The following is a 19,229-nucleotide window of genomic DNA, read 5'->3' on the forward strand; positions in this document are numbered from 1 at the left end:
CCATGCTTCACGGTAGGGATGGTGTTAGGTTTTGAACAATACTTGACAAATGAGAATAAACTAGTAAACTAGTAAACCCTTTCTAAGAGTTCAAAAAGGTTTCATGAACGGCACAATTGATTTAATTATTGAAAATGGGCTTTAAAAACAGCCTTTGACAATAAGTTATTCAAAACAGTTTGTGAAAAAGGGCAGTAGTTTTGCTATATATTTCTGAATTAATAACTAAAGCATGCCAATACTTATCTACCACTGTTTACGATTAAAATAAAATGAATTTCATTGTACTTCAAAATAGCATCAAAATGGTTGTAAATGGGTGTTTATTTCAAACTCTGTTGAGAGGAGATCACCCACCTGTCATATGAGGAATAAAAATGTATTTTCTGAGAAAACATAATGTGCCAAACAGTGCTGACATTTAACCTCCTCCTCATATAACAGTGTTCAGTTTAACCACTAAAGCTTTGAATAAAAAAGTTATTTTGAAAAACTGTGCACACATTATTTGTAATTCAATAACATGCGGCATTATTGGCATTTAAAGAGTGTACAGTATATGTTGTTAACATAAAACAAACAGCCCTGCAACATAACTCTCCCCAATGTGCACAGCACACATTGTCCTTCTTTCCCCTCCGGATTCTTGTGAGTTGGTCCAGGCTCTGGCAACATGGATGGGTCGTCGGGGGTACAGGTTGGTGACAGGGTGGGTGCAGCATCCAGCAGAGATGCGAGCCCTGGTGACTGTGGAGCAAAGTCTGGGCCAGGAACGACCCAGGAACTAGGCCTAGTGACCAGGTTTCCGGACACCAATGCGGGATCGGCTGGTGTTGGATCAACACTGGGTTTGTGATGCCCAAACTCCCCAGAAGCTCCTCACCACCTTCAGTTTCCCGCCGCCATTGCTCATCATGTCTGTCTTTATTTAGGTCCATTCCTTTTCTTTTTTTTAAACTGCAGTCCTGCTCTCAGTCTCCAGGGGCACTACCCCTTTTCTTATACCAATTGTGGCAGGATAGCGTCACAGCCCAAGTCGTTATCCAGCAGGAATGAGATGCAGTTAAAGCAAGTATGCACACTTTTATTAGCAGAAAACAAACAGGAACAAAATAAACATGGCACAGGGGCCAAAATATTAAGGTTAAACAAAAGAATAAACACGTTTAGGTTGGGCTGGTCCACATCCATTGGCCAATACAAAGTAAAATGACAAAAAAAATAGTTTGAACTATTAAAGAATGTAAATACAGTAGGTCATTTCTAAGACATGCCCATAAGCAAATAGGCAGCATCCTCTTTGATGTATGCCATACACAGCACAAGGTAAAAACAAAACAAAGGGGAGGAAACCTCTAGGACTGTAACAGATCTTAGTACCAAGTGGAATTACATTGTTGGGATATTCAAAAACTGGATTCTCTTTACAGACAAAAAGAGGGTACACAAAAATGAAGTGATCTTTAAAGAAAGCCTTCACTGTCATTCTAAACTGAATATTATTATTTGTATACCTATATTATACACTACCGCATAAGGAGCCTTTACACATAAACTTAAATAACTAGCATACCATATTCTCATGTAAAATATATTTGTGTGATACATTTTTTAATGTGTAAATGTATATTTTTATCTAATCAATTTAATCTTACAGATCTTTGTATATAACTGTTTATCAGAGACATCCTATCTGCTAATAACCATTTTTACTAGCAGTAACAGATGATTCGATATGAGAATGGGATTTCATTGGCGGAGCTCAGGGAGTTTTTTTTTTTCTTCAGAAGCCAGCCTCATACCTGCTATTAACAACAGTATTAGCAATTGCAGATGACACAGTCTGATCCCTGGTTCCCCCCTACCGCCTCCTGCTGAAGCACTGAAGTACTGTGCATGCGTGACTATGAGTGAAGTGTTGAATAATGTAAATTCCATCATTCAGTTTCACATTCCAATAGTGACCAGGAAAAAAAAAAATCCATCATAACAGTAGGAAAACACAACATATTTAAACACAGCTGTTTTATTAGCTCTTGGGGCTTATCTTGGGCAGGTATTTTTAAAGGTACAATGGAGAGTAACATTGTTGGTCAGCTGATGAAGAAGTTTGCCATGGTAGATTACACGGAAAAACACTGTATACAATCTGAAAGGAGGCCACTATCAAAAATGAGAGTGGATTGGCTAAAAACCATCTTGTTGGCCCTGTTTACTTTTCAGTAAATCTGGTAGTTCGCTTACATCAACAAAGTATTGCTTTACTGATTTTAAAAAATCTAGTCCAAGCATATCTACTCGGCAGGAACTAGCATTCTATGGTCATGAAGAAATGCCAGATTCACGTAACAGAGGAAACTACAGGGAACTTAAAGATATAATTGATCACTATGATGAATTACTTTGCTTCTCACACCGATCAAGCAACCATATTTACTAGGATTATTTAAATTTAGCAGATTAAGTTCATATGATGTGCTTTCTCCTTCCTTAACAACATTGCTAGTGACATGGTCTTCAAATTTAAATGGTATATCAATGTTGTATACAGTGTATTTTTAAACATATGCTGGCAGTGTGTAACAGTTAAGTTTATTACAATAAACTATGATGAGCTAATGTTTTCTTTTCTCTGTTTACTTGTCAAGAAAATGCGTTTAACACACAAATTGGGGTAAAACGTTAAGAAGAGATGAACATTATTATCAGTCAGAATAAAATAAGATTCTACAGCTGCTTAAGGGGACCCCAAGCCCTCTGCCTTTTTTGTGCCTCCCCATTTTTTTGGCCACCAGCCACCAATGGTTGCAACCCAGTTACTTTTGAGTACTTCCTGATTCATAAGAAATCACATGATGCAGTAACCCATCAACTCTACTGGTCATGTGACATCATTCCACCTGTTTAATCCACAAAGTGGAGGGTTAGTTGTGTGGTGGCTACAGTAGTGAGCACAGCTCTATATATCTAAGCTGTTCCTATGCTTCAATAGATTTTTCTGTAATAAGAGACATATGCAGTGCATACATAGAAGCAAACAGGTTGAAATGTTATTGAATTATGTACAAAAAAACCCATTATGAAACAGTAAGCAGGAGGAAGCAAATAAGGGCAAAAACAGATGATCACTACTTTTGGCATAAGTAGGAAGAAACAACATACATTGAATCATTTTCATTTCTTATTATTCATTTAAACAGTATTGCGACAGGTTAAACACTTACAACATCAATTGTGATGAAAACTGCCTTAGCAAAAAGTTGATTTCCATTAAGGACTTGCAGCGAAACACTGGGTTATTTTTAGTGATGGACACCAATATCGATATTTTGATATGACATTGTTCAATATCGATAATAATTTCAATATTGCAATATCGTAGGAGTTAAAGGATACAATAAACCATACAATAAGCCATATACATACCAATCATTGTCAGTCTCGTAGGCAAAGAAACACTAAAGTATTATTTAACCATTTTATTCCATTCATTGGAATTTAGGTACCAAACGCTATTTGCATGCTGCATTAAGTTTGGCACTATTGGCCGTCTGTAAAGTATTGCCAGTAACATGCTGAATAACTGCACATTATTTTGAGATATGTGCATGCGTAAGCACTTCATTGTATTTTGCCCATGTGATTACTTATACTATTATCCATTTATTCATCGCCGTGGTTTAAATGTGATCTTTCAGTATTGTAAACGAGATGTACTTTTTAGCCATCAAAACATTATCAAAACATCAAAACACATCACAAAATAATGCAGAATTCTGCATGAAAATGTAAACGCTTTTAAAGGTGGCATGAGTCAGTATTTAGCAGCTTGAGATTAAATTACTTCCAGAATGACTAGAAAATGAACAAAGAAAATGAACTCCGAAGTCTGTGAGCAGTTAAGTATGGCAGTATTTCGGTTTTGAGGTGGATGATGATGGAGTCGTAAAAGAGAACAAGACCTTGTTTTTTCTGTATGAGTACTATGAAGCAAAACCACTAAATTACAGTAAGTTATTGCTTTCCATATGTAAATATCGGGTAACGTCTGTTATGTTAATTTTAATATATACTTTATATATTTGATATTGTAATTTTGTGATTATATTTTTCTGTGTTTTGGAAGACTTCATTATCAATATCGATATAAAATTTTCATACACATTGTAGTTATTAAACAATTTTCTGAATATCAATATGCAGACGTAGCATTGGCTAAAAGGTACTCAAAGTGCAAACATAAAACATTTTTGAAAACATTTTACTTTACACAAACGTCAGACTGCAACCTCAGTGAAAACTAATGGAGTTTATATCAGCGTTATTTATCATTTATAAGCGTTACAAAAACATCAGTAAGGATAACTGAACACAATAATACTATTTGTAAGTTATGTAAAAATAATCTTATGTACAAGATATGTAGAAATTTATGCAGAAACCTTTGAAAAGTAGAATGGTCTAAAAGGAGCTAGTTCATAAATTCAATATCGTAGCAGACAGCATGTGGCACTTTATGTAAAACAAGAGGGGTTTCTTTCCTTTGAAATTTCATATTAATCTGAATTGCAAACAAAACCACCTAAGATAATAATGCTGTACTTTAATGCTGTAAACAGAAAGACTATACATAATATATAATGTAAATACAGCATAATGACACGTAAAAGTTTATAAGTAGCCAGCTTCATACTGTTTGAAATGAATGGAGATATCCTTCATTTAGAATATTAGTGTACAATCAAAGTGGCTGTGAATAAATGCAATATCGTAGCCATTTCTGACCTACTTTGGTCTAAACATAAATCTATTTAATTTTAACCTTTCAACTGAGGCACTTGCTGCATTATTTGGCAAATAAAGTTTGCCTTTGTTTCCTGATCTTTGAGAAACAGTGTCCAATTTGAAACGTTGAACTATTTCACACACACAACTGTTGTTTAAAAAAGCCAACAACAATCTTGTGAAATATATATCTATATATATATATTCTTTATATATATATTCTAACTATCCTCCACAAGAGGGTGCAAAAGGCAAAGGAACTGCCTTTTGTTACTGCAGCAAACTGTCTATTGCTGTCTTGTATAAATACAATTTTCTCTGTCTTTTTTGCAATGTCACCTCGTTCAAAAAGTTACCATATCCTAGCAACTTCTAGATGGATTCTGATACTCTATTGTAAATTATTTGAAAAAAAAAAAAAACAGTGTTCACCTTTTAGAATTGTCTTATCTCTTATTTATAATTAGAATATTCCCTGTCTGCTAATTTCCATTTATTTTACTGAACAAGAACTCCAATATTTATCTGAAATGTCACCGTTGTGCTTCTACAATGAAACAAGGCCAGTGAGAGGTTTTGAGTTATATGTCCAAGGTGGAGGTCAAAGATGCTGTATACTAAAACAACAGCGGTAGTGAGAATTAAATGTGCTTAATTACACATAACAAGAAGGGCCTTACCAGACATTGAAGCCCTCTTCTTCTATTGCTATTAGAACAGTTATACGTTAAACAAACAAACAAAAAAACATTTAAATTGTTTCTGTTTGAATCAACCCTATTCTTTTTGCTGCTGAATACAAACCCTTTCCTCACTATTCCATGAGAAATGCATTTTGCTCAGAATTCCATGTGTGCTCTGGTTGCTTTAGGCTTCATTATCCCAGTGGTATACCATGTTGCATCATGGGTATTTCAGGTACCTCGTAGACAAAAGTGATCATGGTTTCTGAATTGTCTGTAAAATACTTTAATAAATAAAAGTACTAGTAACTATTTATTTTTTTATTAGGATTTGAGTGTAGGTTCTTGTATTTGTGTACATTTCAGTACTACCGTTTGGTCCAAAATATACTAGCGAAATAAAAAAAATTAAAAAAAGTTTAGTAATTAAAACTATCTAGTAGTCTATGTGTTAATGCTGTACATGGTGTTTGTTCAGTAACTTGTTCACATTGCATGTTCATAAAGTTTACTCTAAGCCTCTTCCTGGCTTTGTTGCTGAAAGTAATCAGACTGCATTGAGTTGTTTGATTTCTACAACACGCCGATTGGTTACTGTATTGCCGCTGAGAGCAAACACTATTCTCAATTTATGCATTTATTTTTTACTTTATTTGCTATACTAAATTTAAATAGACAGATGGCGTGCATAGGGCAGTGAGGAAGCTGTCTTAATGTACATTGACAGAGAACATTCAGAGGGCATGTACAAGAGGTGGCATTGTCTTTCATGAAGCAGAAAAAGGTAAAATGCACGAATACTGTATTAAACTATTTTTCTGATGGATTGATTTGGAACAGTGATTAAACATAGTTTGAAAGATAACATTCAAGGTCCTTTACCAGAGATTAAAGCCCTCGTATTTACCAATCAGGTTAAAAGAAATATCTGATCCATTTATTATACCCCACTGTGAATTCATATCACTCTAGACAGACTACATTCGTTATACTTTTTTACATATTAGTGAATTGCTCATGCAATTGATGGTTAGGATATTTTTGAGCAAGTTATTGAGAGTATCAAAATCAGGGGATATATGGAGGACCGGTCCATTTTGCATTTTTAAATGTACATAGCTACTGTAGGTAGGTCATAGTAATAATGTTTTAATAATGTTTCCAGAAACTGACAGATTATGGCTCTCATTCAAGGTTCCATCCTCATGTAGATGCTGACCCAAAGAAACCTCATGATGCTGCACTCATCCCTTAGTCAATATGTTTTTAAAAAGCTTCTTCCAACAGCAGTCCTGATTTGATATCTTTTAGACTGTGCAACATGTCTTCATGTTTGTTGGTTTCTTGCTATTCACGCCTGATAAGTTGGTTACTGATTCTAAATCCTCTTCCTTGTTGCTCCGCTTTTTCACATCGCTGTAGAAAAAAAAAAGATGAAACACTACATTTTTACCATTTAAATACGCATTGAAAGGCAAATGAAAAGCTTGTCAAAGCATTGTCATCACAGTTGAAATGTGCAAACCAGTTACTGCAGACAGCAATAAATGGAAGGATCCCATTAAAATGTGAATAAACCCTCCTTGTATTTAACTGGACCATGCAATACAATATTTTTATCTTAATATATTCTCTCAAATTTCCACTTTAACACTTCTGACAATCCTGTGTGGACACTTATGACTAAGAGTACAGTATACAGAAGCTTCTTAAAATATATATATCTATTTTGAATTTGTGTATTATAATTCAAAATGTATAGCAATGTACTCTAGTCAAAACATTTGTCATTGAATTTGAGTTTCTCTTAGTTTTCCTAAATTCAGCACTATTGAGTGTTACAGACAAAATTAATATCAGTAGGTACTGTAAGTGTACATAGAAAAGATTGCATTCTGTTTAGAACAAATGTAATACTGATAATGAAATTATGATGCAACTGACTGTTTTTGTTTACATACTGAATGTTTATAGTTTTTATTTTAATTTATTTCCCCCTCTTGAGATGCAACAACTAGACACTGTGACTGTGATCGTGGCTGTACCTAGCTATGAGGACACCAAGGTCGTGTCCTCGGTTGCTTTTGTGCTTCATCAACGCTGATGCTCATGTAAATACGACTCCTTAATTTTCTCTGTTGGTTTGCGTGCAACATAGATTTGGAAGTCAAATAGTAAATACCAAGCAATCATATAAATATTGCAAACCTAACACCTTGAAACCTAAGTTGACCTTGGTAGAATGACAGCTCTGGTTACAACGTTGACTGTGGCCTAACCTGAACAACAAGTTATGCAAACAATAGGTAAATAGTATGTTCGTTTCACCCCTCTAGGGGGCTGACTTGGATATATTTTCCTTTTGATCAGTTGCAGTTCTCAACACTTACCGAGCCAGGTGAAGCACAGCTTCAATAACATTTGAACCGTCTTTAGCACTGGCTTCACAAAACAAGGCATTGTAGGCCTAAAAAAGAAACAACAGAGCAGTATGGTCATTTTCTAAATAAAGGAACTGCATGCTTAATACAGATGTTAGAGTATTTATATATGTGTGTGTGTGTATGTGTGTATATATATATATATATATATATATATATATATATATATATATATATATATATATATATATATATATATGTGTGTGTGTGTGTGTGTGTGTGTGTGTGTGTGTGTGTGTGTGTGTATATATATATATATATTATATATATATATATATATATAATATATATATATATATATATATATATATACATAGATAATATACACACATTAGAAGAGATAGGTAGTCAAAAAGTGGTATAATCCAGTACATCTTAAGGAAGTCCGGTCCAAACAGTGGACAAGTATGTGGCTGATCCACTTTGTGGATCACATCACATAGGGCCAATTGCAACATACCATTTAAACCAGTTTAATTGAGATGTAAACCTCAAAACAAGCTTTAAAACAGGACGGTCTATGAGCTCAAGTGCAACGCGCCAATTTAGATCACAATGTGTCCAAAGTCTTTTTTAACTTCAACGTACCACTAGTGGTTTAATTTAAGCCCATGTTGTGGTCTATTTTACACCATGTAGAGCAGTTTAACTGTGGCTTTTTAACCTTTGAAGGGACAGTATTTCCAACAGAAAGATACTTACCAATGTACAAATATATTGCAACTTCAGGTACGATGTTAATAGAACATATTTATATTCCATTTTGATTTTATATCAGTTACAAATAGAGCTTCCATGCCTTAATTATTTTATTTTAGACTTTGGTATGTGCGCAGAATTAGATTTTTGTGAAAAGGGGTTTTCTATATTAACAGCGTCTCCCAAAATGCCCCTCTGCTTTATTTAAAAACATCATGTAAAATTCTATAAGGGCAGGTATAGCTAAATGGTGTTGGCGTCACTATGCATACATGTGGCAGGACTATGTGATATATATAAAAAAAGGATTTCATCATGGATACAATATATTTCCTACCCAATTCATAAGTTGTGCATTGTTAGATTATCATGGAGACTCAGAAGACAAGAGCGCACATTGCAACCAAACGTATTTTTAAAAACTCCAAAGAGCAGACTCAAAATGTATCTCATTTAAAGTCTACGTGTAAAATTTTCAGTTCTGCATATTACTTTGCTCAAAAGGACAGACCGTTCCAGATCTGTCAAAACTACAAAGCGAAAATGGGGTCGATAGAGGATTTGGACTGCACTCCAAATACAGTACTATGGAAATTATCGACCACATTGCTTTTGAGATGAGGAAGAAAATGTGTAAACACATTCACAATATAAATGGTAAGCTTTCAAAACTTATTGATGAGTCAACCAGCTTGAGTAGTAAAACAGCACCAAGTGTGTACCTTAAACATGAAAGTGATACAAACAACTTGAACCACACTTCATGTTTTTAGATTTCATTGAGCTTCCAGAAGAAAAAGCTGACAGTTTTTAAGCATCTACTTGAAAAGTGCTCTTCCCATGATCTTACACATCAGTGGTCAATGACAAAGCATTACATCACAGCCATGAAATTCAACATTACATTTTGCTTGCTTTTTTTCAGAGCAGCCAACGAATCAAATAGCACTGTATTTGTCTTCAGTTCAGGCTTCCACCATGCAGTCAGCTACATGCTGGATCTACATTAGGTGATCAGTCTTGCATTGGCTCAAAATAAACAGTTATAATCCTAGAACTGTTTAGTGTATAACAAATGTATTTAGTTATATTCTCAATCATTTAGTGATTCATGATTTAATTGTTCATTGTTATATCCAGAATAACTATGTAGACGTGTGTATATGTTCCATTTGTTGTACGTCTTACTGTGAAATGTGCATGCCAATAATAACAATGTTCCCCTTACTGCTTATTTGTATTTGTACGCAATTGATTACTTGGAGAGGATTTTTTCTGCATATCTTCTGTTTAAAACAGTAGTTTTGCAATAAGAAATATGTAGGTTATGCTTTGAAGAGATGTTTGTCACAAAAATATATATTTTTTTGGTATTACCTTTCAAATATACGACAGATGTATAGAGCCTTTTTGTTATTATTATTGTTAAGTTAAAAGCACCACAGTGTTGAAAGGTGGAACAGAATAGAGAAAAAAGCAGGTGCCATATTTGATGGAGCCATGATCTTGATTAGCTGCAGTTTATTTCAGACAAACATCGCATTAAGTTATTACCTTGAACGTAAGGACGCTAACTCACCGAGATTGTTGGGAAATGTCGCTGTTTTGAATTGCTTTAAATAAATAAATAAATAACAAATTGTAAACTCGAACTGAGGCAAAGGAAAGCTGCAACATAGAAAAGAAAAAGAGAAGCAGACTGCTGCCATTTTCTTTTAAGGCTGCAACATAGGCATTGTTGTTTCTATAGACAGGAAGTGTATTACTTGGAGTTTACTGTATTTCACGCTTGTTTGTTTAATTCGAGAAAATGAAGACCTATGAACACCAATACTGAACCGGTATTAATTGGTATTTCATTTTGTTCGAACAAGAACAGAACAAAATTAGCCGTTCAGAACTTTTGGAACTGGAGCCAAAAATCAGAAAAAGAATCTGGTTCGAATCCCTGCTCCTATCTAAAACAACACTTTGTGGCCTTCACAGCAACGGTGCCAGTGTTAGGCTTGGTAGCAAATCAGACCTAGCTCACAAACTTTTGGAACAATACCCAGATATTATTGATTGGCACTGTTTAACCCTTTGTGGTCCTATGTCAGTCCAGGTCCGACATTACAATTGTCCCTTTCCAGTCCAATGTTGGACCCTGTCCGACATCATCAAAAAAACGTCAAGCACCGGTCTCTAGTCGTTTTTTCACTGGAGAAAGCAGAGAAAACCTTTCAATGGTCGAGTGAGACTGACAGGAGCCGAGAGAAGTTGGAAAAAAGGGATGTATCTGAGCAATACACATAGCCCCTGCACCACAGAGATAACATGGACAGAAGACAGCTGCTTCCGCATCCAGCGCTCAAAGAATATTAGACATTTACAGAGCTTTTTGAGATGTTATAGTAATAGAATAATGACTTGGATTGCATTATCGAGGAGTTTGGTGATAAAAACGAGTGATTAGGAGAGGATTTTTCAGTATGCACAACTATGAAGAGGCATGTGAAAAATACAGCGAACAAGGGGTGGGGTTTGGCTGGAGGTGCTGTAATGAGTGTCCTTTTGCTATGCAGTGCCTTTTAAACGTGTTTTAGTCTAAAAAAAAAAAGTGCATGTAAAATAAATAGCACGTGTGAAATAAATTGGACCCGACATGCCTAACAAGCACTAAATAAATGGACCGCTAAGGGCTTAACCACAAGTTAGAACTGGCGGTTGGTGACTCGGTCTCAGAAGTTGGAGGAGTTAACTATTTTCATTCATTCATAGACAAACTACAGTGTATAGTGAATCTCATCAAAATGAGCGGCAACTTGCAGAGTACGCTTCCAAACTAGAAAAGAAAATTACCAAGACCAACTGATCCATCGCAGACCAACTGATCCGTCGCAGACCAACTGATCCGTCACAGACCAACTGATCCATCATAGGCCAACTGATCCATCGCAGACCATCTAATCCATTGCAACACACACTTCTTTGCAGGACTAAAATAACAACCGGGTACCAAGACTCTTGAGATTGAAATTACAAGGACAATTGGAAATATTTGGTTAATCCAAACAACAAAGTTATTAGCATTAATCATCAGCAGTTTCTTACCAGGCTCATTAGTAATCTGAAACATTGGATGTTCACAACATCTTCATCGAAAAGGTACTGGCCAGCTGCGCTTCCTCCAGGTTATCAATCAATCTTTATTTTATATAGCCCCTTTCATAGTGGACCACCATCACAAAACACATTACAAGATGCAGTAAAAGCAAGAAAATCCACAATTCTTTAAATACAGAGAAATGCATAATACATGATATACAGTAAAAAAAATAATAAAATAAATGCATAATACATTAATCCTTTCCGGTCTGATGTTGGACCCTGTCCGACATCAAGGAGATGTCAAGTACAGGTCTCTAGTCATTTTTTTCTCTGGAAAAAGCCAAGAAAACCTTTCAATGGCAGAATGAGACCGATAGGAGCTGAGAGAAGACCACAGACTAACACAGACATAAAAAAACAAGATAGCTGCTTCCACATCCAGCACTCAAAGAATATCACAGACATTTGCAGAGCTTTTTGAGATATTATAGTAAAAAAATAATGACATGAATCGCATTATTGAGGAGTTTTCCACGGCAAGCAGCATTTGTGTTACCGCTGGCTAGAAGAATGCATTATGTAGGTAGGTTAATACGTATCCAAACGTGAGGGGTCAATTGCAGCGTAACACATTTAATCAACTTTATGTGTCTAACTAGCGGATTAAACCAGTTTAGTCCACTTGATTGGACTAAAGTTAGTACACTTGCTCTTCCCGATTGCAGCGTACCAGAAGATAATCACCACAGGTAGATCATCTGCTAAATCAGAGTAAACAAGATCCTGATTGCAGTTTACCAAGTCAGACTTGTAATGATCCTGTTCAAGTGGGTTAACTTAGTACTGTGAAGATAAAGACTAACTTAGTACACTTGTACACTCATCCGAAACATTTACTGCTTAAAACGTTTTGCGCAGACAGCTGAATTTTTCCCCCAACTAGTACATCAGAAAACTTTATTCTGCACATTTCTTATGTCCATCATGTTTGGGCAGTCAGAACTGTAAAGGATAGGAGACTAGGGTTTTATATATATATATATATATATATATATATATATATATATATATATATATATATATATATATATATATATAAAGGCAACAAAATCTAACTCAAAATCCCTCCCCCTCGATGATACAATTTCAGTTTCAATGCATGATGTTGCCAGTAAGCAACCTATTTTACAATACAATGAGGACCAGGATTCAAGATGATGCAGTGTGAGGAAGTGAGACTGCCCTTCAGAAAGCTAGACTTAAGCTAGGACATAGTATGTAAATCAGTAAGAAACTTTCCTCTTGTTCTGTACTTGATAGTTTGATCATTTAAAGATATTTGTATGCTTAAAAATCACCAAGAACACACATGGGTGTGTTTTTGAGAATTTTTTTTTGATCCCTCTATTTTCATTTCCAAAATGTGATTTTGTTGCCTGAAAGCTACACCATGCAGCTTGCTCAAAAGTACATATTGACTATGTGTTGCAAAGAGAGTCAATTTCAAACAAATTTGAAGCTTTCTATAAACAAACTTTTGATAATCTTTTCAAGAAATAATACAAGGGAAGATACAATAAATTAAGTTGCAAAGCCACTCCAAAAGTGAATAATCCAGGTTATAAGTATAACATTAATGGAATACAAGTCTAGTAAGATTATACAATGCCCTAGTTAGACCCCACCTAGAATACTGTTTGAGGTTTTTGTCACATCACTACAATAAAGTCACCATTGCATCGAGAAGCTACAGAGATGGGGAAATAGGCTGATCCTAGGACTTAGTGACATGAGCTATGAGGACAGGTTAAAAAATATAATCACTTCAGCCTAGAAAAAAGAAGGGAAAGAGGGGACTTGATTGGAGTCTTTAAACCCGAGACACTACTTCAAATTTAGCACAGAGAGTAGAACAAGGGGGCATATGTGGAAGCTGAGTAAAAGTAAGTTTAGATCAAAAGGTAGGAAGCACTTTTTTTACACTAAAAAGGTACAAACCTTGATGGTCCCAAAGGCCTTTTCTCATTTCCAAACTTGTCTTATGTTCGTAAGTGCTCAAAGTGCAGTCTGTATGTCTTATCTCATAGAAAAACACATTGGAAATGTGAAAAAAAGTTATCAAGCCATTTAAAGTGGAGATACCAAAAATACAAGCCAGTTGTTTCTTCTAACTGTTTTTGATGCAAGTTCGATCTGCTTTTATTTTGCCTGAAAAACACAAGCAAGTTATTAGAAACAATTGGGGCAACCTTGACACCCACTGCTTTTACACTGGAGTGTTCAAAGGTACTGTGTGTCCATTGTTAAAATGAATGGTTATGGTTTTCACCATCATGGGGTTTTCTAGATAATAGGAAACAGCTTGAAGTTTCCCTACTGCACCATTGATGAAACCAGTGGCAATGTGGATTTTTTCCGAAGCTTGCAGCCTATTTTCACTCGTATGCTAGTTTGCAGTCCAGCTGACTACAGTCAGTCTTATAAGCTTTCAATTTTTTTCAGCACGTTTTCCTGACAGGAAGGAACGCAGTCTACAGTATCCATTGCCACAAGATGAATGTTCTCCCCAGGCATACTGTCAAGTACAGCGGTCTCTATCTGGTTACAGGTGTCAACTGTAGGCATGAGACAGGTTGAACTTCCATCTTTGTCATCTAAATGTTTCATGCGATGGATAATTAATTTTTTGCAGCTGTAAATATCTCCTCCCTTGATTCCGGCACAGTTAAGCAGATTGCATAAACCTGGTCCTGCTTCTGGTGCATATTAATTGTGAGTCCATCATATGTGAATGATTTCCACAGGTCCACAGATCTCATAGAGCCAGTCAATTTGTGCAATTCCTCTGAGTAAGTGGCACAAAAGGTGGTTTCTTATGCACAGGTGGAGGCTGCAGCAAGTCCCCCAGAAGTAAGATTTTTCCAAATCAGCCATTGTCTTTGTTGGCAGTGTGGAAAATCTCACAAAGGTGAAGATGGATGTATAACAAGGTGACATCGGAAATCAGACACCTCATAAATAATGATGGATAAGGGCATCTTATTATTTATTTGCTTAGAAGAAGAAGAAGAAGAAGAAGAAGAAAGAAGAAGAAGAAGAAGAAGAAGAAGAAGAAGAAATAATAATATATAATTGAAAAAAACTTTAGCTTTGGTTTGTTTCAATACAATAATAATAATTTACCAGACGCTTTTATCCAAAGCGACTTGTAGAGATTAAGGTGGGTAATCGATGCATTAAGAACTGCTGCTGCAGAGTCACAACAGGGCCTGGGTTTTATACATCATACGAAGGACTGAGCACAAGGAGGTTGAGAAATTTGCTCATCAGGAAGACACACATTGAGTTAGTGGCTGAGTCAGCCGTTCATGGCAGGCTTGGTACGAGCCCACAGGTGTTGCCAGTAATGATCAGATAGACCTGTGGGCAGAATACGTGCCTGCCATAACATCAAGGAGTTAACGGGCTAACAGGCTGCAGGTGTGGTTAGGTAGGTGATTATGGTTTCACCATTGTTAGAGTATCATTAGCCTTAATTGGCCCACACCTGTAGCCTGTAACAGCCCAATGCCTGGCTGGTAAAAGAGAGCATGTACCGCCAGTCTGTGGGGTTGATTGTTTTGTTTTATGACCTGAAAACATCCTGGGTTTATCTACAGAAGAGCCAGAATGGAATAACTGGAATTGGTGTTGGATAACACTGTGGTTCTTTGAGTCTGTGATTCCCTCTTCTCTACTGGGGCTACAAGGAATGGCCTGTCCGCTGCTGGGACTAATAAAGGACTGGGTAGGAGAAGGGTTTCCTAAAGAAGCCGAGCAAGCTAGAAAAACCCGAACGCCCAGGTGGAATTACTTATTCACCAACTGGACGTGGTTATCGGTCCAGCTGGTTTACATCTGCATTCTTTTGGTTATTTTGTTTTGTTTGAAATCTTGTTTGAACTGTTTATTTTCTTTTTGGATACTTCTCACCAACACAGCTGGCATTTCAGTATAAGAGTGAGCCTTATTGAATGCCTTGTGAACTTTAATAAAAAAAACTTGCTTTATTTTGGAAATCACTGTCTGTTTTCTGTGTGCACCCACCCGCTATTAATATATATATATATATATATATATATATATATATATATATATATATATATATATATTATATATATATATATATGCATATATATGCATGCAATAAAGCCTGACAGGCCGCCCGTATACGTCAAATATACGAACTAAGTTAAGCTGAGTAAATACATTTTATTGAAACATGCAAAAGAAAGTACATCTGTATTTGTGATATTGTGCATATTGTCATTGAAAAGATACAACAGGTGGCAGAGCTATTTTTTTCCCTGTCACTGACAGTGCAGACCTGTTTGAGCAGAACAGATGGGAGGAATAAAAATAAATGCAACGATGTCTCGGATTTCAGTAATGTTTTAAGGTATGTGTTGAGAGGGGTGGATAATGTCCAGAATTGTCTTTTCACAACAGAAAGCAATGACTTTCTAGTTCCTCACCAATTAAAATAAAATATAGAGATGGATCAGACTAATTTACTGCCCAAGAGATACAGTATTACCAGAAACAATTGTTAGAACTTTCAGAACTTAGCAAACACTTACAAACTAAATATTCATCTTACATTTTTTTACAGTTATTTTGTTTATTATAAATGTTGAACATGAAAGCCATTGATTTATATTCACGGAACAAGAGCAAGGGCTGCGAAGAATAAGCCCTGGGACTTACTATGTGTTTGGCCTTTAGGGAGATAACATGCTTTCCCCTTGGCTGGCAGAGAGCCACGTTCGCTGAGGTGAGACCGAAATCGATTGGCCTCCAAGGATGGGAAGCAAGCTTTACTTTCCCCCAAAGGGAAAAATTAGAGAAAGATAGAGGATACATTTGAGAAGACTAGAAGTCGCCCCGACTGACAAGGAACGCCTATGCGTTGAGCGATCGTCGCGGCCGACCTCCGAGCCCCGCAGGCGACTGGATTTCTGAAGGAGAATATGAAATGACCATTCAAAAGGGGCCAGAGAGGTACACTGGCATAGGAGATGCAACTTTCCCCCTGGCACAGGAAGCATTTATACTAGCCCCTAGGGGGAACAATTGATAGAAACAGAGATTGAGAAAAGTGCAGGGTTGTCTCCTGGCCCAAGAAGAGATAACGCCCTCTCGGAGGTGAGACTGAACCGATTGGCCTCCAAGGTAGGGGAGCATGTATGCTACTTCCTAGGGGGAACCTGGAATGATAGATTTGACTGGGGTCCCCTCTGGCTCTCGAAGAACAGTCCTCTTGGAGGTCGAGGCCAGCTATTGGGCTGGGCCTAAGATTGGGAAGTGACATCACTTGCCCCCAAAAGAGGACCCCCATCTCCCCGCATCTGTGCCACTAATGAAAAACATAAATAAAATAAGGGGTGTTAGGAATGCAAAAATAAACAAATAAAAAATTAAAATAAGGGTTAGTAAACAAAATACAGGTGACAACATACTGGATGATTAAAAAAAAGATTTTTTTACACTTTTCCTGGTTTTAGTCAGAATTCTAGAGGTAGTATTCTGAACAAGCTGCAAGAGGGATACCACACATTTTGGGACACCAGAAAAGAGTGCATTACAATAATCAATTCTAGATGAAACAAAGGCATGCATTAGTCTCTCGGCATCAGATACAGAAATAATTGGTCAAAGTTTAGCTACATTTCTGAGATGGTAAAAAGATACTTTAGTAACTTCCCCAATATGAGTTTCAAATGAAAGATCAAGATCAAAGATGACCCCCAAACTCTTAACTTCTAGATTCAATTTTGATGAGAGACTGTAAGGGTTGAGCTCATGTAATCCCACCTTTCCTTTTAGTTGGTTCTGTGATGCCACTAGCATAACCTCTGTTTTATCTGAATTCACCTTTAGGCAATTATGTGACATCCAACACTTAATGGCTGTAAGATAAGTAGTAATAACACTCAGGCAGAAGAAATTCCTGACTTTAGGAACAAATATACCTGGGTATCATCAGCACAGCAATGGAAGTTCATTCCATGTCTGCAGATAATGTCACCTAATGATAACATATATAATGAAAACAGCAAGGGACCTAGAATGATGCTCTGTGGAACACCACCCCAATAGAGATGAACTGAAACCTATCAGAAAGATAAGATTTGAACCAGGATAGGACAAGGCCAAAAAGTCCTGCTGTGCTTTCAAGATGATTCAGTGGGATGGAATGGTCTACAGTATCAAAGGCAGCACTTAGATCAAGAATTAATACTGATGGAAACCCAGAGTCGGAGCTTATCAGCAGATCATTCACAAGTCTGACAAGGACCGTCTTGGTGCTGTGTGCAGCACAAAAACCAGACTGAAACTTCTTGAATATACCATTAAGAGTTAGAAATGTTTGTAAATGAATTGCAACAACTCTCTAGAACATTATCTAAGAATGGTAGGTTGGAGAGTGGCCTATAGCTACTGAGGACTAATTGGTCCAAATTGTGTTTCTTACCACAGCTACCTTAAGTTCTGAGGGAACTATATCGGAGGAAAGTGAACCATTTATAATTTTAGAAAATTGGGTATTAATAACACCATGAACATCTTTTAATAGTTTTGTAGGAATAGGATCAAGAAAGCGTACAGTAGCTCCCATATGTCAAACTAGCTCTGTCAGTTCCTGTAAGGTAATCAAAGAAAAAGCCCCCACAGTAGCCTTAATAGGTGTAGTTGGTAAAATTGTGCTAAAGTCCTCCTTTGATTTTCTCCTCCCTCGACTCCTCTCATTTCTTGATTATGTATAATGCTTTTTCATTCTTTCACTGTGCCTGAACGGTTACCCCCAGCAGGAGTATTCCCAAAACCCAGGTCACTCTTCTCTACAGTTGGAGTTCTCCTCTGAGGAGAAAACCATAGGTACTGTCCACTCTCTCTAATTTCTCAGAATAAGCTTGGATGTTCTCTGCTTCGAAGCACGCCTCCCCCCCTTATAAACTGGAACGCATTTGGTCCCTCATTCAAACCTTCCAGAACAGCCGCACCAGTTTAAAACATCATTCTTCAGGGCAGGATTTTCATCTTGCATCTCCTCTCTCTCTCTCTCTCTACCAAAATTTAAAAGCTCGGAAAAACATTTGGTCTTCCCTCTGCAGCACAGAAACAGCCTTTCTCTTTTCTACGATTACTTCATATCCTATACCCCCTATTTCTTCTGTATTGGGCAGCAACCTCAGCGGCCAAAAATAACAATACCCAGCATTTAATCAAAAGTGACATAAAGTTATGCCTGTGTATTGTTTCAAGGGGCTTATTCAAGGCATTCCATGGTCTAAAATACCTATTTGAAGATTTTCACGATTAAACATAATATTTATTTCTTCCGTACAGATGCAGCAGTCAATGTCAACAGACATTCCACAGCAGTAGACTCTTGTTGTTTTTCTCCATGATATATCTTTGCCCAACAGAGTATTGCTAGTATGCCTGGAGTGGGGGCCATCTCTCCAACGGGACCACCAAAGGTTTCTTT

The 19,229-nt window shown here is 36.6% G+C and overlaps 1 protein-coding gene across 1 annotated transcript in view; it reads right to left on the minus strand.

Moving 5' to 3' along the window:
* Window positions 1–6,126: 6,126 nt before the first annotated feature.
* Window positions 6,127–19,229, minus strand: part of LOC121299252 (ras and EF-hand domain-containing protein-like) — a 67,222-nt gene continuing 54,119 nt past the window's right edge. Inside the window, exons 16-17 of the mRNA XM_041226920.1 lie at window positions 7,859–7,935; window positions 6,127–6,884 (exon numbers count right to left, since the gene is read on the minus strand). Coding sequence (XP_041082854.1) covers window positions 6,776–6,884; window positions 7,859–7,935 — 186 coding nt within the window. The 3' untranslated portion in view covers window positions 6,127–6,775. The remainder of the gene's footprint in view (window positions 6,885–7,858; window positions 7,936–19,229) is intronic.

The sequence above is a fragment of the Polyodon spathula genome, chromosome 2 (genome assembly GCF_017654505.1).
Source record: "Polyodon spathula isolate WHYD16114869_AA chromosome 2, ASM1765450v1, whole genome shotgun sequence".
In the NCBI taxonomy this organism is placed as follows: domain Eukaryota; kingdom Metazoa; phylum Chordata; class Actinopteri; order Acipenseriformes; family Polyodontidae; genus Polyodon; species Polyodon spathula.